This window comes from Callorhinus ursinus, unplaced genomic scaffold (genome assembly GCF_003265705.2).
Source record: "Callorhinus ursinus isolate GAN/ISIS: 27379988/994484 unplaced genomic scaffold, GSC_fseal_2.0 scaffold1, whole genome shotgun sequence".
NCBI classification, from domain to species: Eukaryota; Metazoa; Chordata; class Mammalia; order Carnivora; family Otariidae; genus Callorhinus; species Callorhinus ursinus.
In genome coordinates, this window is record NW_027397063.1 from 140,687,357 (window position 1) to 140,704,758 (window position 17,402).

The 17,402-nt window shown below is 39.9% G+C and overlaps 1 protein-coding gene and 1 pseudogene across 1 annotated transcript; both read right to left on the reverse strand.

The window, feature by feature from the left end:
* Positions 1–10,470: 10,470 nt before the first annotated feature.
* On the reverse strand, positions 10,471–11,006 carry LOC112823244 (10 kDa heat shock protein, mitochondrial). The gene has a single exon (XM_025870865.2). The coding sequence runs from the start codon at positions 10,901–10,903 to the stop codon at positions 10,595–10,597; it is 309 nt and encodes a 102-aa protein (XP_025726650.1). The 5' UTR covers positions 10,904–11,006; the 3' UTR covers positions 10,471–10,594.
* A 3,051-nt stretch (positions 11,007–14,057) lies between these two features.
* On the reverse strand, positions 14,058–14,796 carry LOC141371425 (small ribosomal subunit protein eS6-like; annotated as a pseudogene).
* Positions 14,797–17,402: the final 2,606 nt, after the last annotated feature.

The window sequence follows — 17,402 nt, forward strand, 5'->3', positions numbered from 1 at the left end:
CTTTTCCTAGTAATCTCCCTATGGAAACCACAGGCATTCTTCATGCCTCTAAGCACCTTCAAACTGCATTCAAAATTAGGATGGTGAGTCTGGAAATCTTTCTTTGCTAATTTGTTGTACATGAATGCCTGTAGAAGCCTTTGAATGGTAAATGCTGTGGGAGGGGCAGTTTCCATGGTGACTTTTCAATGCACACTTTTTCTTGCACTTCAATTAGATCTTCATTGCTGAGGGACTGTGAATGAGAAGGTGAGGACTCAGTCACATCTGGAGGGCAGGAGGTGTGAGAGACGCAGCCTTTCTAGATGCAGGTACATTCTGAACCCACTGAGTTGTACTAGTTGCCTGGCCCCATCTCTTCACTGTGGCGCTAGATCCACTGTGGGAAAAGATGTTTGCAACACCCATGACAGAGGGCCAATTTCCTTAATATCCAAAGAGAGCTTACAAGTTAACATGAACGATACCAAAACAATAGAAAAAAATGGGCAAAGGACAATTAGGCAGCTTACAGAGAAAGAAAATTGATGGCTTACATTGTATGAAAATATGCCAATCTAATTCATAATGAAAGAAATACATATTTAAGTAAGATTCCATTTTTCACCTACCAGACTGGAAAAGATCTAAAGGTTTGATAATGTGTTGTGTTCAGAGACTATGAAAAACCATCATTTTATACACTCTTAGTGGGAGGATAAATTGTATAATTTCTTCGGAGAGTGATTTAGTCCTTCTAGAAAGTCATCTTACAAGTGTAATTACATTTGACTTAAAAACACAAGTAAAAGCATATTTATCAAAGCCTTATTGAAGCAAATGACTGGAGCAGATTAAATGAGTTACTGATACATCCAGACAGTTACTCACACAGGACAATGAGAGATAAAAATAAAGTTGGATTTTCCTCACATCCCATGAGTTGTATGTTCAACCAATTGGCTAAACACTGTTACAGGATAATTCTCAAAAAAAAAAAAAAATCATTACTCTCATGCAGATATAAAATGAACACGTGCTGCAGATTTTATTTGCTCATAATGAAGGAACTAGGCAGATGTCATACTGGATCAAAGGAGAAGTCGAAGAAGGACAAATTCCTGTGGAGTAAAGGAATGTTGAAATGAGTGAGCAAAATGGGGCCAAAACTGGTTTTTCCACGGGTGGGGGAGCTTGTCCCTGCACTTGCTGGAATTGATTTGCATGTCGATAGACAGGAATTACTTTGCATTGTTATCTGTAATTTACAGAGTTATAAAATAGCTCTCAGAAACAGCACAGTTTCCACTGTAGCTATTTTCTGCACAAGATTTAAGTGATTTAAGTGATAGATGCAAGGAGTCTAACAAAGTGTAAAACAGAGTGTAAAACTGGGGTCCCAATTTTATTAAAAAGAAGACATTCAGGTATATGCATATCTATATATATATATGTATGCACATGTGTATATATTATATATATTAAAATATATATATATATATTCCTCAACGGAAACAGAAGAAATTGGTAATTGTGGCTGACACTCAGGAGAGGGATTGAAAGTTGGGAATTTGAGGTGAAAAAAATCTTTTTTCACTATACTCCTTTATATATTGCTTGATTTTTTTTCCTTTACTTTTGCCATGAGCATGTATTATTTTTCCAAGGCAATCTTTCATAAACAAATAATAAAGCAATGGCATCTATAAATCAAGCATCACAGGAAATACAAGGAGAAATGGATAGAAATGTAATAATCAAGGGAGGGGAGCCCTTCACAAACCTCTTTCGGGTTTTGATCATTGAGCAGACAAAAAATAAAGCTATGAAAAGCAGTTTTCAACATGGATTGCATATTAAGAACAATTAGGGGGTTTCTTTAGAAAAGCTTTTTTATTTCAAACCTATGCAAAAGTAAACAGACTGGCCTAATGAACCCAGGGGACCCACCACCCCAGTGTTGACAATTTTACCAAGTCATGGCCAGCTAAGTCTCTACCCACTTTCCCCTTTTCCATACCATATTGAAGCAATCCCAGAAATCATATCCTTTAATATATAAACATTTTGTCCAGTAAGTAGCTCTAAAATATAAGGAATCTTTTAAAAACATAACCACAATACCATCATCACTTTTTTAAAATTAAAAATTCATAAGCACAATATCATTGTCACACCTGAAAAATAAACAGCAATTCTTTCATCAAAGATTCAGTGTTAAAATCTCTCATTGTTTTATAAGTGTCATTAAAAAAAACAAGTTTTGTTTGAATTAGGACCTGAATAAGGTTTACACATTTTGATTAGTTGATGTGTCTCTCAAGTCTTTTATTGAAATCTATACATTACCTTGGGGACGTGGTCTCCTAGAAACTATTGTTGTCCGGGCTCCATCCTGACAGTGTTGAATTTTACCTGAGCCCTATGCTCCTGGAAAACAGTGACAGTTCAGAAACACATACACACACACACAACCTCTTTTGTGTTCTGGAAAAGAATTACTGCAAAGAACCATCCTTTCCCATATGACTTAGGTAAGACTCACATGGCAAGACTTGTTTACCTATGGCAAGACTAAGCACAGACCCTCTAAGTTCCCACCCGTGGAACTGCTTGTTCCCACTGACCAATCAGAAAAAAATTCTTGTTAACCAAACTTTGGTTAAGATTCTCCCCTTCTCCCAAGTCCCCGAGCTTTGACCCACCCCCAGCCTGAACCAACACATAACTCCTCTTTAACAATCTCTCCTTGTTAGGAGTTAGTTGGATAGTTAGGTAGTCAGGGCCAGGGTCCCCAACAAGAAAATATGGAGTCAGGACAGCTAAGATAAAACAGCACTAACATCCTGTTTCGCAGCTTAGACAGGAGCGCACTAGCATTCTGTTTTGCAGCCTTTGCAGAACTGACTTCTGCAAAACATCCTAAAATAAGGCAATAACCCACAAAGCATTTGTCACTATCACGGGCAAGGGGCAGTTAAGACATAAGCTCCCAGATGTCAGCAAAAAAACCCATCAGCATGATGACATTAACCTAATAGGTAGATATGTGACCAAAACCCTGATTAGCCCAATTCAGTACACCTTGATTGCTTAAGATAGTTCCACAAAAGAGCTCATAAAACCCCCTAAGTTTAGAAACTCTGGGGGCAACCCATTCGGGCCCCACTCCCCCTCCGGGAGTTTTGTACTATCACTCAGTAAACTTTGCTCTGCTGCTCACCACTCTTCTGGTCTACCTCTTCTTTCTTTGAAGTGGAGTGACCAAGAACCGCGGGCACTAAAGGCAGAGAATTCCTGCTCAGGGGAAAACATTCTCTGATCTACGCTTCCATTAGGTCACTCTTTCATCCCGCTTCCTCACACCTAGTTCCTTCTAGTCTTGTTTACTCTTCTTTATAAAAGAAAAACTCTTCTTGTCTAAACTTCGAGATCTTATGTTCGGAGCTTCTCCTTGCAGCAGCAATCCCTCTCACCTGCTTTGCATTAATCCTTTCCAATAGTCTCTCCTTACTAAATCTGGATTTGTTTTTTATTTGACAATGCCTAGAAATTTTGATGTATTTATCTCCAGTTGATTATAATATGAAATGAGATTTAAGAACCACTGCTTAGTGGATGTAAACTGTACAATTACTAGGATAATCTAATACATGTATATCTGTGTTAGTCTGTGTTCCTCCAGAAAACAGATTCTGAGGTGAGGTCTTGTGCGGATAGTTTATTTAGGAGGTAATCTCAGGAAGCACAAGAAAAAGAGCAGGGACAGTGATCCAGGATGGAGGAAAGCCCCGTCTACAATGCATAATGGGCAGGTTTCACCTGTGGGTAACCAAAGCTCAGTTCCTCTGGGAGATTCTTTGAGGAACATGTAGAATGTATCTTAGATATGACCTCTATAGGGACAGCAAAGCTGGGGTATTTATCTATTTTCCCCTCTCCTTCACTGGTTGAGAATTGTCTCCAAGGGTTTTAAGTCCCAAACATTGCTGGCCACCTTCAAGCAGAGAAGAAGAGTTGTATATGTTTTTGAGGGGACTGTCAGCACATTGTCCCTTGCAGCTGCAGGCAAACTCAGAGGGAACTCAAGGCGATATGGAGCTGGGATCAAGAGCGTGTGCTGCTGTATTGAACTTTATACCTAGAGAGAATACCCTTTTTCATTTCTTGCAAGTGCCAACTGAACAGCAAAAATTGACCACAAAAATTCCCTATAAGTTTCCCAAGTAGAAATTTTAACTAAGATTTGTTGAATACTTACTATGTGCTAAAGGATTTACATGTATTACTTTAATTTAACTCAGGACAAACACCTGAAATAGGTATGATTATTATCTCAATTTTACAAATGAAAAAATTGAGCCTTAGGTTAAATACTCTGCCCAAGGTCATATAGCCAGGAAAGACAGAGCAGGGATTTAAATCTCAGCTTTCTGACTCAAGAACGCGGCTGCTAACTACTATGGGGTATGCTTCCTCACAGCCTTTAATCATAATGTGGGAAAACTACAAGTTAGTTAATGTTAGAAATTGTTAGAAATGTTAGTTATGTTAGAATAATATTAGAAATGCTAGTTAATGTTAGAAAAAACAATTGTATAATGATCCAACAATAAATACTCACATCATTTGGGGATTTAAAAAATTTCTGTATAGAGAAAATGAAAGCACCAATAAGAAAAACCCTGTATGGCCAAATTTATGATTTCTGGTTAAAGCTGTGATGAAAAAGAATATCATTATCAGTAAGAGTGACATTATATGAATTAAACATTCTACGCAGAAGGTTAGGAAAAGAATAAATCAATGTTGGATAATGTAAGGAGCTAATAAAAATAACAATAGAGAGGACTTCCAATTCAGCTCAAGATGGAGTAACAGGAATTGGATGTACCCTCCCCCCTGGACAGCCAAAAAGCAAAACATGTAAAACAGGGATTTTCAAGACACTCAATATCAGGCAACAAAGGACTAGTGATCTCTGACCATAAACAAGGTGAGCCCCACCTTGAGAGAGTTTCCATGCCTTGGTGCAGGAAGGGAACCCAGGCAGAGCCCAGCAGACTCCATTAGTTGAGGAGGAGCTGAGAGTCTGGAGGAGAATAAGAAAGCTGGAGTTCTTGGGATGGGCTGAGAGAACTGCACACGGAGAGAAACCCAGAGACCTGTAGAGTGCTCTCAAGTATTCCGCAGAATACAGGTCAGTGAATGCACATAAGGAAAGAACCTGAGATGGGTGCCTGGGTGGCTCAGTGGGTTAAGCATCTGCCTTCGGCTCAGGTCATAATCCTAGGGTCCTGGGATGGAGCCCCATGTCAAGTTCCCTGCTCGGTGGGGGGGCCTGCTTCTCTCTCTCCCTCTGCCACTCCCCCTGCTTGTGTTCTCTCTCTCTCTGTCAAATAAATAAATGAAATCTAAAAAAAAAGGAAAAAAAAGAAAATTTCCCAAACTTGATGGAAACTATAAATAAATAAATACATACATATATATACACATATATATGTATATGAAACTTCACAAGTACTCAAGCATAAGAAGTGTGAAGAAAACAACATAGAGGCCCATCATAATCAAATTGATTAAAACCAGTGATAAAGAGAGAATTTTAAAAATAGCCAGAGAAAAAAGACATGCTATGAATGGAGGAACAAGAGTAAGGATGACTTCAGATTTCTTGTTGGAAACAATGCAAGTGAGAAGATAATAGAGCAATATCTTTAAAGCACTAAAAGAAAAAAAAAAGTCCTGGCAAACTAGAATTCTATACCTAATAAGTATATCTTTCAAAAATGAAGGTGAAATAAGGTGAAAGATGTTGTTAGACTTAACAAAGGCTGAAAGAATTAATCCCTATGACATCACACACAATAGGAGATATTAAAGGATGTCCTTCAGGCAGGAGGAAAATGATGCCAGATAGAAATCTGGATCTATACAAGGGAATAAAGACTACTAGATATGGGATCCTTTTTTTTTTTTTTTAAGTAGGCTCCATGCCCAGTGTGGGGTTCAAAGTCACAACCCTGAGATCAAGAGTCACATGCTCTACCGACTGAGCTAGCCAGGTGCCCTGAAATGGGATCCTTTTAATGCTTAATTTGTATGCCTATCTCTGAGCTGAGTGGATGCTCAGGCAATGCCTCATACTTGCAGTTTTCTCAGGAGGATTATCCCTGAACAACTGAGGTTATCTTTTTTTTTTTTTAAGATTTATTTATTTGACAGAGAGAGACAGCAAGAAAGGGAACACAAGCAGGAGAAGTGGGAGAGGGAGAAGCAGGCTTCCTGCGGAGCAGGGAGCCTGATGTGGGGCTTGATCCCAGAACCCCGGGATCATGACCTGAGATGAAGGCAGACGCTTAACAACTGAGCCACCCGGGTGCCCCCAACTGAGGTTATCTTAACCAGAGGTGCCTGGGAATTATGCTGCTTCTCTCTCTTGGCAGTCCATAGTCAATGACTGACCGAGGTGGAGATGCAGAAGCACTTGGCTCAAGGTGGGACACATTCTGTGGTACAGTTTATCCTTCAGACCTCCCTGTGGGATCAGAATGAAGCTGGACTTCACCCGAAACCCCATTCTTATTTCTTTTCCCTTCCCTACTTTGCCTCCCTCATTCCCTTATCAGATTCTCCTGAGAGTGCTTGAAAAATAAATCACATATATATGAACCTCTGTCTCAGGCTCTATTCTGGGGAATCTGATTTAGGAGAGGCAGAGAGTATAAAGATATTTGTACCCAATGTAAATACTGACCAAAAGGCCTCCATGTTAGGGGAGTCTCACAACAATGAAGTGGATGAGATAACTATCCTGTTGATATAAGTGAATTCTCTTTTTTCAACCGCCCTGTTGCTCACTCAGGGGTTCATGAATAAAGTGGCCATGACATCAGAAATGCAGGCCATACCTCAGCTTAACAACATGGGCATTTTCACACTAAGATTAATCTGGCTGTTGCTACTGTTGAGCACACAATATGCCAACAGCAGTGCTGAGCCCTTCATATGGCATCATTCCCTTGAGGGACCAGCCAGCCCCACCTGATGGTAGGTCGGTTACATTGGAGCCCTCCCATCATTAAGTAGGAACCAATTTGTCCTCACTGATTGCTTTCTGAATATGAATTATTACTCTCTGTCCATTAGCTTCTGCCAGCACCCTTGCCCATGGATTTATGGCATTCCTATTCACCATCAAGGTATTCCATACAACATTGCTTCCAATCAAGGAACACATTTTATCATAAGTATAAGCAGCAAGAGATTCAACTAGTCTTATCATGTGTCCCCAAATCCAGAAGCAGCTGGTCTTAAACAAAATGTTGGAATGGTCTGCTGAAGACTCAATTATGGTACCAGCTGGAAGACAGCACCTTACCAAATTGGAGTGTTGTTTTATGGGCTATGATTTGAACCAACTGTTAATACATGTTGCATTTTCTTTCATGGCAAGAGCACACTGGTTGGGAGGAGCTTCTCACAACTAATAACACACTTGCAAGAGTTTGGCTTCTCATTTCTGTAAACTTAGCTCTTCTCATCTAGAAGTCTTAGTACCCAAGAGTAGAATGTTTCCACTAGGATACACAACAATGGTTCCATTGATGTGAAGGTATTTCTACACAGTGGAAACAGATAAGACTATGTCTGGAATTGTGATTCATTGGGATGCTTCTTCTTCTTCTTTTTTTTTTAAGTAAGCTCCATGCCCAGTATAGAGCCCAACACAGGACTTGAACCCACAACCATGAGACTGAGACCTGAGCTGAGTTAAGGGTTGGAAACTTAACCAACTGAGCCACCCAGGCTCCCCTCATTGGGATGCTTCTTAATACTTGCATGTTCAATAGGAAAAGTCAGTATGGGGGAAAGGGTTAATAGCAACCCCAAAAGGTAGCATGATGAAGGACTAAAGCCCATTAGGAATGAAGGTTGGTGTCCCCTCACTAGGTAAAGAATTCCAAGCAGCCAAGATTCTGAATGAAGTCAAGAGTAACATGGAATAGGTAGAGGGAGAAGGATATGATAAATATCAATTATGGCCTTGTGATCAGTTATGAAGTTGAGAACTAAGGCTGCTATATTATGTATATTTTAATGAGTGATTTCAACACCTCCTTCCTTTCCCTATCATTTTGCATAAAGAGTTTTGGCAGCACTTAACTTTATAATTTAATTACGTGGCAACCAGGTTATGAGGAGTCACACTCAGACCCGTTGGTGCTGCATATCCCTTGGAGATCCTAGACTTGATATGGACAACGTGGTAAATGGAATCGTGTTTCCCCTTGATGGGGAGAGGGTGAGAGCATCTTCATTTGTAGGATACATCTTCTGCCTGACATTTTATTGTGTTGGTCTCAGCCTATTCATAGTGATGCTATTGGCAAGGAATGCCTGAGGCACTTGTCCAGACCTGTATTACTCTTAGCAGGGCCAATGTGGTGGCTGGATTAACCCCTGTGATTTTTATTATGATTTTGGATGTATTTCAGCAAGAAATTATCAGAGAAATTTGAGGAACAAGATTTATTACTCACAAGTCCTGGAGGATACACAACATGCTGGAGGGCCATATAGTGAGGTCAAGGGTAAAGGGAGAGAGGGGGTAAAGGGAGAGAGAGAAAGGACCTAGGGCTCTGCCTTTATTAGGGTCCAAGGGTGGGGTATCTGGGGTTTCATGGGTTCATTCCTCATTGGCTAATTTAAAGCTTAAGAGTGGGAATTAGGGCATGGGAAGGGAGAAGTGGGGTCATTCGAGTGGTCAATTGTCTAGGTTACCCAGGGCTTTCTGAAAGAGGAAACTTCATGGGTAGTGGTGGCTTGATTCCTTATCTGGTTGTTTTGCTAGTAGCTGTACCATACAACTGGCAAAATGTTTATTCAAGATGGATGTTTTTTGAAATGGATGCCTCAGCAATCAAAAGCTTAATGCCAGGCGCTTACACTGCAGTTTTGTTAGGTAGAAGCATGAAATTGTTTTAGAGAGTTAAGTATGGGTGGGAAAATGGGAATGAACGCTGAGTAGCAAAAGGGGTGGACTGTGCTGATGTGGCTCTTGTTTATGCCTCACCCTGTCCCTTCTCTGATTGACAGGGGCTTGCCCACTGCACTTTCCAGAACTTCATGTCCACTGGCTTCTGGCTGGGTTTGGCACTACTGGGAACCAGAAAGGAAAAGAAAGGAGGAAGCCAGGGAATTTCTTCCTCTTCCTCTCTGTTCTGGGCATCCTCTCTGGCAGGGGCCATGGTTCCTCCATAGACCAGCTATGGCATGTACAAACTTTCCTGTATGTGACAGTGTGTGTGCACTTTTCAAATGTGCCTTTGAAATCTGTCTCTGGACCACTCTGTTTACTAGATCTGCCAAGAAAAAGGATTGGAAAACACTATTTTTATTTTATTTATTTATTTATTTACTTATTTAGAGAGAAAGAGCACACGCACACTCACACGCATGTGAGCAGGGGAAGGGGCAGAGGGAGAAGGAGAGAGACAATCCCAAGCAGATTCTGTGCTGAGTGTGGAGCCCGACACAGGCTTGATCTCACAACCCTGAGATCCTGACCTGAGCTGAAATCAAGAGTCAGACACTTGACCAGCTGAGCCACCCAGGTGCCCCCTGGAAGACACTATTAATGATACAATCTATTAAAGGTGGTTTTCTTTAAGTGAGCATTATTGATGACTTTTCTTCATTTGGTTACTTTTAAAAAAAGAAAAAAAAAGTATGCCCCCTCTCACCTCTGTTAATACTCTGGTGAAGAGTGCAAACTGTCACCTGGTATTTTGATTTGAGCCCCTAATTGCAGCTAATCAAGCATTTACCTTGCATTTACAAGCTCTTGCTGCAGGTACATTTTTAGCCATCCTCTGTAAAGAAACATAATTGCAATAGAAACCATAGAAATGAACATAAGAAAGAGTAAGAGATGAGTATCATCACTTATTACTTAAGCATAATTCCTTTTTTCTAGCCACGTAGAGATCAGGAAGAGAAAACATCATCTTAAATAGAATTTACGAAGCAGAGAAGCTGTTGACAAGGAGCCTAGATAAAAACACCATGGCATTTGCATGTGATGGAACTGTATCCAGAACGCTAATTTTATTCAATGAATAGAATTATGGATTATTTAATTTATAAATCTCAAAGCCCAAATCAAATATTATTTTCTTCTCTAAAATGTTTTTATTGCTATCTTAAAGATAAGAGTTTCCTTGTCGGGGCGCCTGGGTGGCTCAGTGATTAAGCGTCTGCCTTCGGCTCAGGTCATGACGGGATGGAGCCCCGCATCGGGCTCCCTGCTCCGTGGGAAGCCTGCTTCTCCCTCTCCAACTCTCCTTGCTTGTGTTCCTGCTCTGGCTATCCCTCTCTCTGTCAAATAAATAAAATCTTTAAAAAAAAAGTTTCCTTGTCTAGATCAATCTGAGTGACCTGCCTTTGCTGTTCAGAATATTATTGGTAGAACATACAGTAATTTTTTTTTTTTTTTAGTTTGGATACCATTAGTTTATTATAAAAGAGAGACATGAAAATTATTTACATGATGAAAGATTTCACAACTTCACTGGAATGGGCAGCTTCACTTCATGCCATTTTAATAATGATTTCAGTCCACATACTTTCCGAGAATGTCACCATCTCTAAATAAGAAATAATCCTTGTCATCTAGAACTACTTTGGTGCCTCCATATTCTGGGAGAAGAACTTTATCTCCAACTTTCACACTAACTGGTTGAATCTCTCCACCCTTTCCTTTAGAGCCCGATCCAACAGCTACTACTGTTGCTTGCAACACTTTTCCTTGAGATTTTTCTGGAAGCATAATACCTCCTTTGGTTACAGTTTCAGCTGCGCTCCTTTCAACTAAAACTCGGTCAAAGAGGGGAAGAAACTTTCTAAACGCCTGCCCTGCCATGACGCCGACCGCCGCAGTTGGTACTCCGCTCTGGAGCTGCCGCCTCTGCAAGAAGACCCGCAGTACGACCCTTCGGCCACGTGAACGTGGGAAAAAAAAGCGAACATACAGTAATTTTTAGACTTAATTGTAATCTTAGTGACTGTTAAGGGCAGCCCTCTAATTTAACAGGAAATTGAGACCAAGTGACGTGGTTAGGTGAGTAAGTGGCGAAGCAGGACCACAAACCATTCTCTTGACTCTACCTTCACTGCTTCCTATAAATATTAGTGGTTCTCAAACAGTGGTTTAGTCCTCAGATCACACCTACCCTGCCTCAGCATTCCCACTCTTTTGATTCTCTTATGTCCCCTTCTTCAGTTGAAAATCAGCATACTATATCATCTTCCACCTCTCAAATCAAAATTTAAAATCCCCAATTTACTATGTTATCATCTATTGACTTTCTACTGTGGGAGATACAGAGTTAGCTCTCTTTTGCCTACCTTCCTTTTAGCCCCCTGGTCCTGCCCCCAGCCCCTAACATAGTTATGTCATACTTTTGATTAGACAGTCTCAGTTTACATGTAAATGCTTTTCTCAGCTGAGCCATGCAGTATGCTATGGATACCTTCCTTTTCTGTTTGATTTTCTCTTTTCTCTGGAGTTTATGGTTGTTTGCTTAGGTCTACTTAACACTAATGTAATTCAAACACTCCACTAGCTGTGTAAATCAGCAGTTCTCAGAGTTTTTGGTCTCAGGACCCCCTTTCGCTCAATATTATGGAGGATCCCAAAAAGTTTTCATTTATGTAGGTCATATCCACTGACATGTACCATACTAGAAATCAAAACTGAAAAAATATTTATATATACATTCAAAAGCATTAATAAATCTATTTCATATATGATGGGTATTAAAGAGGGCACGTTCTGTGTGGAGCACCGGGTGTTATGCACAAACAATGAATCATAGAACACTACATCAAAAACTAATGATGTAATGTATGGTGATTAACATAACAATAAAAAAATTTTAAAAAAAAGTAAAAGAAAAAAAAAGACATGTATGGTTTCCACCATTATCAGGATATAGAACAGTTGCATCATCTCAAAAGACTCCATCACATTGTCACTCTGTAGTCACACCCTCCCTTCATCCCTTTCCATTGGCGACCATGGATATGTTCTCCATCACTGTTATTTTGCCTGTTAAGAATGTCCTATAATGGCATCATTTGGTATGTAACCATTTAAGACTGGCTTCTTTCAGTGAGTCTTTGAGAATCCTCTGAGTTATCATGTGTAACAATAGTTCATATTTATGCTTGAGTAGTATGCCATTGTATGGATCTACCATTCATCTATTTGGAGATAGCCCAAGTGCTTTTCAAATTTCGATTTGTTAATTAGCAGATAGTCTTTCTGTATAATAACTTCTATAGTATTAAGTTTCATATGGTATCACTAAGAAGTACCATTATAGGAAAGGATAATTAAAGGAATTTTTTTTCTCTTAAAGAAAAGCTATTTTAGATTCTGTCAGTTAGCAATATGACTAGAACCATTTGTGACATTGTAGGCACAAAATGCTCTTGAGGTTAAGATAGTGTTTTAAGGCCACTATATAGAGACAGCTCTACATATTTTGCATTACCAATGATACCTAAAATAGGTTTCTCTACTTACTTTCAAAGCCTGTAAGACTTTATGTATGAGTACATGTGTAATTCTTTTCATATAAAAAGATGCTTCAACAGTCAAAAAAAAAAACCTATTTCATATAAATGTAAGTAACATTTTTTATGAAACATAACTATATTTTTCAAAACAAAATAAATTTAATAAAAAGAGTGGTATTTTACATGTTTTCAAGTCTCTTTAATGTTGGATTTATTAGTAGACAGATGGCTTCTCATTTCTACTTCTGCATTCAATCTGTTGTATGTATGTTGTATGTTAAGTAGCCTCTGGAAAACTCTCCTGTATACTCCTGTGAATATAGTTTGACCTTGCAAATTTCCTGACAGGGTCTTGAGGACCCCTAGGGTCATTGGACCTCACTTTGAGAATTACTGGTCTAAATATATTCAGATGCAACAAGTGTTCCAACAGTTTAATCTTTTAAAATGAAATTGTTTCTGGATCCTTCTGACTGCTCCAATATGGCCTGGTTTCCCTCTACATCCAGTGCTCAGCTGTTATCCTGGGATCTACCTTAACTTCTCTCCAAAGGAAACCAGGCCTTGTTTCATATATCCCAAGGCTTCCTCTTTCTTGTTTTGGTGGAGTATATCCCGCAGTAGCTTTCTTTGAAATGATGCATGGGAAACACATTTTCCTAGACCTTGCATAACCAAAAATATTCTACCTTCATATTCCTTTGAGAATTTGGCTGAATTTATAATAACTTGGAAATTATCTTTCCATCATTATTTTGAATGCATTACTCTCCATAGTCTTTTAGCTTCCTATATTGCTATTGATAAATCAAAAGCCATTGTGATTCCTGATCCTGGTATTTTACCCTCAGGGAACTCTTAGTATTTTCTCTTTGTTCCCAGTGTTCTGAAATTTTACAGTGATATATCTTGGTGTGAGTCTACTGTGCTGGCATTTCCTGGGCCCTTTCAATTTGGAAATGCATCTCTTTGTGATAATTGTGATATAATAAGAAATATATATTTTGTCTTCGTCCCTGATTCCTGGCACAGAGCTTCTAAAACCCTTGGAATTTCCTGAGTGGTAAGAGTGAGAGGAGAATCTTTTGTTAATTATAACAACCTCCTTTCAACCATACCTGAGTTTATGTTAATGAAGTGAGTCTTTTTTTTTTTTTAATAGTTCTAGTCCTTTTATTTCCCCCAAATTGTTCCACGCCTTGCTGAAAAAGCAGTAGGTACCTTATGCTCAGAATCCTTTCCTGAGCCACCCACCCATCTCAAAAGAAACCCTGTACTGACCATCTCTCCCACTGTTACAGTATGGTCTGAGCCTCTCACCTTGAAGGTGTCACTTTCAACTATCTCTTGCATACTTTGTCCACCATCATATTGCTATGTACGATATTCCCTTATCTATCTCAGTTTTCTCTCCATCTATCTATGTTTTGTCATCAATGAAAAGTCAATAAAGGGGATTTGATGTCTCATTTATTTGTCACTCTTAGAAAATCTTATTTTTGGCTGGACTCAGACTTAGAGGTAGAAGCTGTCAGAGAGGATAGCCTCCGTCTCTTGGCAATATGTTCCTGGCATTTTTCTTTGGCCTCCTTCATTCTCTTGGCCAAAAGTTTAGCATATTCTGCAGCCTCTTCCTTATTTTTCTTAGTGCGCTGCTGCTTCAAAGCAATATGCCACCATTTGTGCTGGAGTAACAAACGTTGAATCTTAGGTGCTTTGGTTCTAGGTTTCTTACCTTCTTTGTTTAGGGGCTTTCTCACAACATACTGGTGGACATCATCTTCTTTAGAGAGATTGAAAAGTTTGCGGATTCTCCTGGTTCTTTTGGGCCCCAGGCGACAAGGCACAGTAGTATCAGTGAGTCCAGGAATATCCTTCTCCCGTTTTTTTACAATGACCAAGTTGAGAACACGGAGATTGGCCTCCACAATGCAACCCGGAACAGATTTGTGCTTTCTCTCTTCAGTCCTCCTTGGTCTATAGCAGGAATGCCCCTTACTCAGCAGCAGGTGGACACGGCCATGGGTCAAGACACGCTGCTTCATGGGGAAGCCTTGTTTTTCGTTGCCACCACTGATTTAGACCACATAACCCTTCCATTCTTCACCCAGAGTATCAGCAGCAACTTCTGTGGCCATACGTGTCTCATAAAAGGTGCGAAGTTTGTGTTCATCGTCCACTTCAATGAGTTTCTGGCAGCCAGTAGCTGGGAAAGAAGATGTTTAGCTTCATCCTGAAGCAGACTCCCACCTCTGAGGTGCCACGAAAAAGAGGCTAATGAAGTGACTCTTGAAGGTTGGGGGATGGTTGCCAGAGGAAGCAACCATGTGATTAGAGGGTTGGAACTTTTAGCTTCACCCCCTGACTTCTGGGGTGTCAGGAGTTGGGGGAGGGAAGAAGGACTAGGAATTGAGTTAATCACCTTTGGCCAATTATTTAATTAATCATGTCTACATAATGGAACCTCCATAAAAACCCTAAATGAAGGGGTTTGGAGAGCTCCTTATTTGGTGAAGCTGAGAGGGTGGTGCCCCCCAAACTCCATGGGAACAGAAGTTCCTGTGTTTGGGACCCATCCAGACTTTGCACTATGTACCTCTTCATCTGGGTGTTTATTTGTATGCTTTATAATACATCGGTGATATTGAGAAACTCAGTTTTCCTGAGCTCTGTGAGCCATTATAGCAAACTATTAAACCTGAGGAGAGAGTTGTAGGAACCTCCAATTTGTAACCAAATCCGACAGGAGGGTGGGTAACCTGAAGACCTATGACTTGTGATTGGTGGCTGAAGTGGGGGGAAGTCTTGTGGGATTGAGTCCTTAGCTCATGGGGTCTGCACTAACTCTAAATAGTTAGTGTCAGAATTGCTTGGTGGGGAAAAAAAACCTACACATTTGGTGTCAGAAGTGTTTTAAGTAGGGAAAAACGGTTTTCCTCTTACTTTCCATGCTGTGAAATTTCCTTGAATTTCTGCTTTGATGATATTCTCATTTAAATCTTTTCTCTTTTCTCTTTCTGGAACTATTATTCAAATGTTGGGGCTTATGGACTTGTCCTGTAATTCCTGGTCCTTTTTTTTCTATGATTTATTTTTGCTCTACTTCTGTGAGATTTTCTCAATTTTATTTTCCAATCCTATTGAATTTTATTTATTTATTTACTTACTTACTTGCTTACTTTAAGATTTTATCTATTTATAGATAAAGAGAGAAAAAGAGAGATAGCACAAGCAGGGGGAGCAGCAGAGGGAGAGGGAGAAGCATGCTCTCTGCTGAGCAGAGAGCCTGAAATGGGGCTTCATCCCAGGACCCTGGGATCGTGACTTGAGCCGAAGGCAGATGCCCAACTGAATGAGCCACCCAGGTGCCCCTTCTATTGAATTTTTCATAATTTCTTGTAATAGCATTTCAGTCCTCTGAATGTTCGTTTTTAAAATAGTGTCTTTATACAAAATACTAATTCAAAGGGATTCATGCACCCCAGTGTTTATAACAGCATTGTCTACAAGAACTAAATTATGGAAAGGGCCCAAATGTCCATTGACTGATGAATGGATAAAGAAGATGTGGTATACACACACATACACACACACACACACGGGAATGTTACTCAGCCATCAAAAAGAATGAAATCTTGCCATTTGCAATGATATGGATGGAGCTAGAGAGTATTACATGAAATGAAATAAGTCGGTCAGAGAAAGAGAAATACCATATGATTTCACTCATATGTGGAATTTAAGAAACAAAACAAATGAACATAGGGGGAAAAAGAGAGAGGAAGTTCAAGGAACAGACTGTTTTTTAAAAAAAGATTTTATTTATTTATTTGAGAGAGAGCGAGCATGCGCATATGAGTGGGGGGAAAGGGGCCAGAGGGAGAGGGACAAGCAGACTCCCTACTGAGCTGGGAGCTTGACGTGGGGCTCAATCCCAGGACCCTGGGATCATGACCTGAGCTGAAGGCAGATGCTTAACTGACTGAACCACCCAGGTGCTCCCCCAAGGAACAGACTCTTAACTATAGAGAACAAATTGTTGGTTCCCAGAGGGGTGGTGGGTGGGGAATGGTTCAAATAGGTGATAGGAATTAAGGAGTGCACTTGTCATGATGAGCACTGGGTGACGTATGGAAGTGTTGAATCGCCATATCATACACCTGAAACTAATATTACACTGTATGTTAACTAACTGGAATTTTTTAAAAAACCTGAAAAAAAAATAAAACAGTATCTTTATCTTGTTCCATGCCTGCAACATCTTTTCCTAGTACTCTGTGGATATTAATGACATTTTTTTTCTGTTTTTTTCTCCTTTGAGAATCTCTGTTTCTTCTAGTTTGCTTTTATCTGTAAGTTTGCTAGTCTCCATGTTAAAAGTTCTCCCTAGATGCCCGGCATTCTTGGTTGGTTATGTAGTGGTAGAGCAGGAATCTCCTGATTGGATATATCAAATGTGGGCTTCACCGTAGGATTATCTGGCTGGTCACATAAAGGAAACTTTAATGTCAGTATCACTAGGTCTTTTTTCCTGTGTGAGTCAGATTCCCCAGAGAGGCCCTTTCAATCTCCTGCTTAGAAGGTTGTAAGAGAAAAATATTCCTTACTATAGTCTGAATGTCTGTGTCCCCCCAAATTCGAATGTTGAATTCTTATTGCCCAATGTGATGGTATTAGGAAGTAGGGTCTTTGGGAGGTGATTAGGTCACAAGGGCAGAGCTGTCATAAATGAGATTAACGCCCTTAAAAAAGAGGCGCAGTAGAGCTCTGCTGTCCCTTCTGCCATGTGAGAATACAGTGAAAAGTCTGTGACCTGGAAGAGGGCTCTCATCAGGGTC

Bases quoted from the DNA above. Each gene is read 5' to 3' on its own strand.
- LOC112823244 (XM_025870865.2), bottom strand. From the start codon at position 10,903: ATGGCAGGGCAGGCGTTTAGAAAGTTTCTTCCCCTCTTTGACCGAGTT.